Raw genomic sequence first — 6,728 nt, 5'->3', positions numbered from 1 at the left:
AAACCCAAAGCATCCTTCTAGATCCAGGCGAGCCGGAGGAGTTGTCCACCATTTCCCCCTTATTTAATGCCGTGGAAGGACCTGCGTGGGGAGGTGAAACGGCCCTTCAGAACCACATGGGGGTGGGGGTCTTCCGAGGTAGGAAGCAGAAAGGGAACTGGCCCCCGGGGGCCAAGGAGACAAGAAACCAGACGTCAGATCGGCTGGGGTGAAAACGAGCGGTGAGTGGGAGGCCCGGGGCTGCGGGAGGGGCGGCTCTTCTCTGCTGGGCAGCCTGGACCAGGAAGAGATCTGCCAGCTGGGAGACAGAGGAAGTCACCTCTGAGCGAAACTGCTGAGCCAGAGCCAGAAGAGCAGCAGCTGGGTCCCCGGGGAGATGCTGCTTCCGTGGCTCCTGTGGCTTGCGGTCCTCTGCCCGGGGGGCGGCGGCGAGGCAGGTGGGCGACTGGCCAGCACCAGGAGGGGCTGTGGATAAAGCCCCGGAGGGTCGGGTGATCCTAGCACCACTGCTCCCCCCATCCGGAGGTAGGGTGGGCGCCCAAGGCCTTGGGGGCAAAGGTCTCGGGCTCTGTATCGCTCCTCAGACTCTGGGTTCCTTTTCTCCGGATCTTTCCAAGTTTCATTCTTTCGTTATCCCCGGCTTCTGCCGTTCTGCTCACTTTTCTTAACCTTCCGTCACCCACAGCCTTTCAAGGGCCCACCTCTTACCACGTCATCCAGATCTCGTCCTTTGCCAACAGCAGCTGGGCGCAGAACCAAGGCTCAGGATGGCTGGGTGACTTACAGCTTCAAAGCTGGGACAGCGACGCAGGCAGGGCGGTTTTCCTGAAGCCCTGGTCCAAGGGCAACTTCAGTGAGGAGGAGGTGACCAGGCTGGAGGAGGTGTTCCAGGTCTACCTCAACGGGTTCATCCTGGAAGTACAGGACCATGCCCATGAGTTCCAGATGGAATGTGAGTCCGGGGCTCTCGTCGAGGGAGGTTCTCAACGACTTGTCTCTCTCCTGTTGTAGGCCACTACTGCCTCTGACCTTGCCCCTCCTTCCCTCGGTGCCCAGCTGCACCCACAAGCTGGCCTGGAGTAGCCACAGCCTCAGATTCCACACCCCACAGAGCGTTCACACGCTCTGCTGATGGGTGAAGGTCCCCTTTGCAACATCTCCTGGTCGGCTTGGGTATAACTTGCGTTTCTCACACCCCAAGCAAGAAGCCCCACTTCCCTGCCCTGATGCTTGAGACATCTCTACCTGCAATCCCTCTCCTCGAGCCTCCTGCCTCCTCCCTGGCACTCTTCCCGTTCACTCTGCCCAGCTGCCCCCCTTTCCCTGTTCACACACACACCATCACAACTGCCTCTCCACCGTTGGTGACACGTGTGCCTCTCCCTGGTCCTAAGCTCTCCGAGACCCTGGCTCATCCTTTTACGCCTCACACCTTTTGCCCCACCCGAATCGCAAATCCCAGGTTCTTCTCTGTTTTCCTTCTCTCCAGATCCCTTTGAGATCCAGGGGATAGCAGGCTGTAGTCTGCATTCCGGTGGGGGCACGGTGAGCTTCCTGCGGGGAGCGTTAGGAGGAGTGGACTTTCTGAGCATCAAGAATTACTCCTGTGTGCCCGCCCCGGAGGGTGGAAGCCGGGCACAGCGCATCTGCGCGCTCATCCATCAGTACGCGGGCATCCGGGACATCGCGGGGAAGCTCCTCTTTGAAACCTGCCCTCAGTATCTCCTGGGTGTCCTTGATGTGGGGAAGGCAGAACTGCAGAGACAAGGTTAGTCCTGTCCCCCCCACTGAGGCTTTTCTGTTTCACCTGCCACCACTTTCTTTAAGTTCAGGAGTAGGATGTACCCAAGAGAGGGCTTAATAAATTATTTGGTTTCCAAAGGAGGAGAAAGGGCCACCGTCCAAACTTGAGTTTCCAAATCCCTCTAGACTAGAGTCATAATCCGTTGCTCTCCCTGTTCCCTCCTGCCCCAGTGAAGCCCGAGGCCTGGCTGTCCAGTGGCCCCAGTCCCGGTCCTGGGCGTCTGCTCCTTGTGTGCCACGTGTCCGGCTTCTACCCAAAGCCAGTGTGGGTGACGTGGATGCGGGGTGAGCAGGAGCAGCCGGGCACCCGGCGCGGCGACGTCCTGCCCCACGCTGACGAGACGTGGTATCTTCGGGTGACCCTGGACGTGGCGGCCGGGGAGGCGGCCGGCCTGTCTTGCCGAGTGAGACACAGCAGTCTAGGAGGCCGGGACATGGTCCTCTACTGGGGTGAGAAAGGGCTGGTGCCCCGCAGGGCCCGGAGAAGAGGGTCCTCAGGCATAGAGGGAGGCACTGGCCGGGGGTGGGGCTTGATCCATGACCAGGAGGGAGAGGGAAGGAGGGACACGGCGGGGGAGGCATGGAGGGCTTGAACATCAGGAGCACGTGACCATCAAGTAGGCAAAGGAAGGTCAGGAGAATCAGAGAATGGGTTTTCAAGGGACGTCCTGTGTCCTTCCCCCATTTTCAGGAAACCCCGTCTCCATCGGCTTGATATCTTTGGCGATAATAGTGCCCTTGTTCATCCTTTTGACAGTTCCTACATTGTGGTTTTTGAGGCGCCGGTGAGTGTTTACTTTTAGTCTTTCTTTTCTGTGCATCTGTCCATCCTCCCAATTTATTGATTTACACATTAGCCTCAGTTCTTTTCCACCAGACCCTCCCCTTTCTCCCCAGTCCCATCTCCTTTATGTAAATCCATTGTTTAAGTTGTGGTGAAATGTGCACGACACAAAACCTGCCTTCTCGGGACGCCGGTGGTGGGGGGGGGGAGGGTGTGGTCAGTGAGTTGGCGTCCGACTGCGGCTCAGGTCAGGATCCCACAGGTCTTGGGTTCGAGCCCCGCGTAGGGCTCTGTGCCGACAGCTCGGAGCCTGGAGCCTGCTTCCGATTCTGTGTCTTCCTCTCTCTCTGCCCCTCCCCTACTTGCACTCTCTCTCTCTCTCTCTTAAAAATAAATAAACATTAAAAAAAAAATTTTTTAAAAAAAATCTGCCTTCTTCATGGTCTTCAAATGCACAGCTTAGAATGTGTGAAGTGTGCTCGCATTTTTGTGCAAGCAATTTCTAGAGCTCTTTTCACCTTGAAAAATGAAACCTCTACCCAATGAACAAGCCCTTCTCAGCGCCTGCTCCCCAGGCCCGGGCAAACACCATTTTGTGCTGTGTCTCTATGAATTTGGTGACTCTGGGGACCTCACCTAAGTGAAGTCATTAGTCGTTGTTCTTTTGTAACTGGCTTCTTTCTCTCAACACAACACCCTCACGGTTCATGCGTGTGGTTGCACGCGTCAGAATTTCCTTCCTCTTCAAGGCTGAGGAATGATGTTCTGGGGCACGAACAGGACACATTCTGTTTGTCATTCATCTGTCGACAGACACGGGGGTTGATGTCACGTTCTGGCTACTGGTGAACAATGTGGCTATGCACATGGGAGTGTGAGTACCTCTCACGTAGAGCTAAGTTTTGGTTGTGTTCTTCATAGGTCGTATCAGAGTATCTAATGGACTCCTCTTCCATTTGGAATAAACGCTCAGAAGCCCAGAAGCTCACGTTGTCAGCCTGGGAGATGATCGCGTCATATTTCATCAAATAATCCTCTTGGTTGGTCACACCAGACTTCCCGTACGATGCGAGATAAATCACTATTCATAACTGGCAGACAAATAATAGAAAACCACAAATTTATTATGAGATGGTGTCAATAGTACGATTCACCCTGATCTCCTACGTGTGAGACGTGGGAAAGAATGTGTTTCAGAATAAATGACACGTGGTATACCCCTTACTGGTGACGTCCCTTTGGTTTCCTATTATAAAACTTTTTTTCTGCTTCTGCTGAAATGTCATTTGCCAAAGGAAGCTAACTACAATTATGCTGGGATCATCGTATTTGCAGAGATGTTGAGCATGTTTAACACGGTTTCTCTGTCTCCGCCTGGATGACTTTCTAACCCTCGAGGTCCAGCTGGGATGTCTCTTCCTCTAGGAAGCTTTCCTTAGCGGTGGAGTGGAAATGACCCTCCCTTGTCCGGTGTCATGCAGTGACTTACTTCACTCTGTACCCACAACATTGAGTTATTTTTGGTTTTCTTCCCCCTTTACTTGTGAGTTCTTTGGGAGAAGAGCTTTCTCCAGATGGATCTCTGGCACGATCTCTTCTGTGCCTACGCATTTGCTCAGTAAGAATGGTCTAAGTGGATATAACTGCCACGTTGATGGTCTTTTCCCCATGCTTGTCCCCAACCCCTTAGTTAATATTCTAGATTTCCCTCTTTCTAAGATATTTCTCACTGAGCAATCCTCTCATCTGCGCCGAAGCCTTCTAGAGAAAACCCCTTGCTCCCTTGCTGTGACTATAACCCACTGGCAAAGCTTCATCTGGACAGGATCCTGCTCCTCGATTTTCCAGTGAGAATGATTAGGCAGGATGGGGGGAGGGTAATAGCACAGAGGGGCTGTTAAATATTCATGCAAAACGATCAAGAGGGCTTTTTAAAAATACCTGCGCTGTCGCAATTTAGTCATATTTCTATTCACTTTTATACTGACTCATTCTTTTGCTTATTCCATAGTTTTCAAGAAACTCCATTAAGAAAAAGATTAAACTCATTTTGATTAAAACAGCAGGAGGAGGAGGGGGAGATTTTGAGGATATTTTTATTTTATCATGTTTATTTATTTTTTAAATGTTTATTTTTTCTTGAGAGAGAGAGAGAGAGAGAGCATGAGCAGGGAAGGGGCAGAGATAGAGGGACAGAGGAGTCAAAGCACAAGCCAGATGCAGGGCTCCAATGCATGAACTGTGAGAGTGTGACCTGAGCTGAAGTCAGACACTCAACTGACTGAGCCACCCAGGTACCCCGAGGATATTTAAAAAAAATGTTTATTTATTGATTTATTTTGAGATAGAGGGCGTGAGTGGGGTGGGTGGAGAGGGAGAGAGAGAGAATTTCAAGCAGGCTCTGAGCTGTCAGTGCAGAGCCCCACATGAGGCTCGATCTCATGAACTGCAAAATCATGACCTGAGCTAAAATCAAGAGTCAGATGCTCAACAGGTTGGGCCACCCAGGTGCCCCAAGTGTGTGTATATATATATATATATATATATATATATATATATATATTTAGGACTTTGGGAGGGGAGGTCAGAGCAAGCAGAGACCTTGGCCAAGTGGAAGGTACTGGAAGCAATTCTCCCATATGGAAATGTTAGGACAATACGAACTTTAGGATTGAGCAAGGATAGGAAATGGCTGAGGTATATAGCTTTCTCTCCTCTCCTTTAGCACAACTGGTTACTTCTCCAGAATGCATTAAACCTTACCTCACCTTAGAGCAGAGGCACCTTCAGCTATCACCCAGGGCCCTAATGCATGTGTTTTTGGTGTGGACTGTGAATCAGCAGCAGGAATAGTGCCTATAAGCTTGTTAGGCAAAAGAGGTTCTCAGACCCACCCTAAATCTATTGAATCAGCAAAGCCAGGAATGGGAACCAGATTATCTGTATTTTCAACAAGCCTTTCTGGTTATTCTGGTGTATATATTTAAGTTTGAAAAATCCTTCTCTAAAGGTTTCTCAACCTTTGCACTATTGACATTTTGGGCCAGATAATTCTTTGTTATGGAGGGTTGTCCTGTGTACGGTGGGACTTTTACTACCATCTCTGGCCTCTACTGGGTAGATGCCAGTAAAAAATCCCCAGTTTTAATGACCAAATGCATCTTCAGACATTGCCAAATGACTCCTATGGGGCAAAACTGACTATAGATGAGAACCGAGGTCTAAGATAATGAATACAATTTCATCCCCCTGCTTAGTTAGAATAATTGGTTCATAGTGTGTATGTGACCTAATCTCATCCAATCCAACTGAAGCCTGAGTTTCTGTTTGGTGGTTGAGTGAAGAGGGGCTCTCTCTTTGTCTGGATGGTACGTTGCCTGCAAAGCTCAAGGTTGCAATGGAGTTTTCTTCCCAAAGTTAGGCTGGCCCAGGGTTGAAGTTCACAAATAAAACTGAGCAATGAAAACAGGGCCAAAGACCAGATCAGCTGTGCCTGCAGATTGACCTCCCTCTGGGTATGACACCTGTAGGAGAAGACAATGGTCCCGAATGCTGGGTTTACCTCCCAGGACTTCTTTCCTTTCATGGATCATAGTCTTTCCATGCCTCACTGTCTTGAGAGTTCTCAGATGTCTTTAAATAGATTATATTTTTCAAAATCTGTCTTATGAGCTGTTCTTATGAGCAGGGTAATTTTCCCCAAACAATATAACTCATCATTGCCAGTGTTATTCTAGAAGTCAATAAAATTGGTTAGGATTGACCTTGAAAGAATAAAGATTTAGTAATCAGGGAGGCAAATGGAAACTGATTGATTCATGACATGAGCACATTTGGGGGAGACATTATTGTTTTCTCAAGCTGCAGAGATCATCGTTGATGATGATTGTGATGGTGATGGCGATGATGATGGTGATGGTGATGGTGATGATGGCGATGGTGGTGATGATGATGATGGTGATGATGATGATGGTGTGGTGACAGTGATGGTGATGGTGGTGATGGTGATGGCGATGGTGATGATGATGATGGTGGTGATGATGGCGATGGTGATGATGATGATGGTGATCATGATGATAATGATGGTGATGTTGATGGTGATGATGGTGATGGTGGTGATGATGGTGATGGTGGTGATGAT

General features: G+C 49.9%; 1 protein-coding gene across 1 annotated transcript; it reads left to right on the top strand.

Annotated features, from left to right (window-relative positions):
- Positions 1 to 313: 313 nt before the first annotated feature.
- On the top strand, positions 314 to 3,802 carry LOC122212030 (T-cell surface glycoprotein CD1b-like). The gene is made up of 6 exons (XM_042925682.1): positions 314 to 437; positions 686 to 952; positions 1,490 to 1,768; positions 1,975 to 2,253; positions 2,495 to 2,588; positions 3,509 to 3,802. Exons 1-6 carry the CDS (start codon positions 377 to 379, stop codon positions 3,525 to 3,527), a joined length of 999 nt encoding a protein of 332 aa, XP_042781616.1. The 5' UTR covers positions 314 to 376; the 3' UTR covers positions 3,528 to 3,802.
- Positions 3,803 to 6,728: the final 2,926 nt, after the last annotated feature.

Source organism: Panthera leo, chromosome F3 (genome assembly GCF_018350215.1).
Source record: "Panthera leo isolate Ple1 chromosome F3, P.leo_Ple1_pat1.1, whole genome shotgun sequence".
Taxonomy (NCBI): Eukaryota; Metazoa; Chordata; class Mammalia; order Carnivora; family Felidae; genus Panthera; species Panthera leo.
Note: the sequence above shows the minus strand (reverse complement) of the source record. Positions and strands in the feature narration are given on the sequence as shown.

Bases quoted from the DNA above. Each gene is read 5' to 3' on its own strand.
- LOC122212030 (XM_042925682.1), top strand. From the start codon at position 377: ATGCTGCTTCCGTGGCTCCTGTGGCTTGCGGTCCTCTGCCCGGGGGGC. The intron at 953-1,489 runs GTGAGTCCGGGG...CCTTCTCTCCAG, and splicing joins CCATGAGTTCCAGATGGAAT to ATCCCTTTGAGATCCAGGGG. The intron at 1,769-1,974 runs GTTAGTCCTGTC...CTCCTGCCCCAG, and splicing joins GGCAGAACTGCAGAGACAAG to TGAAGCCCGAGGCCTGGCTG.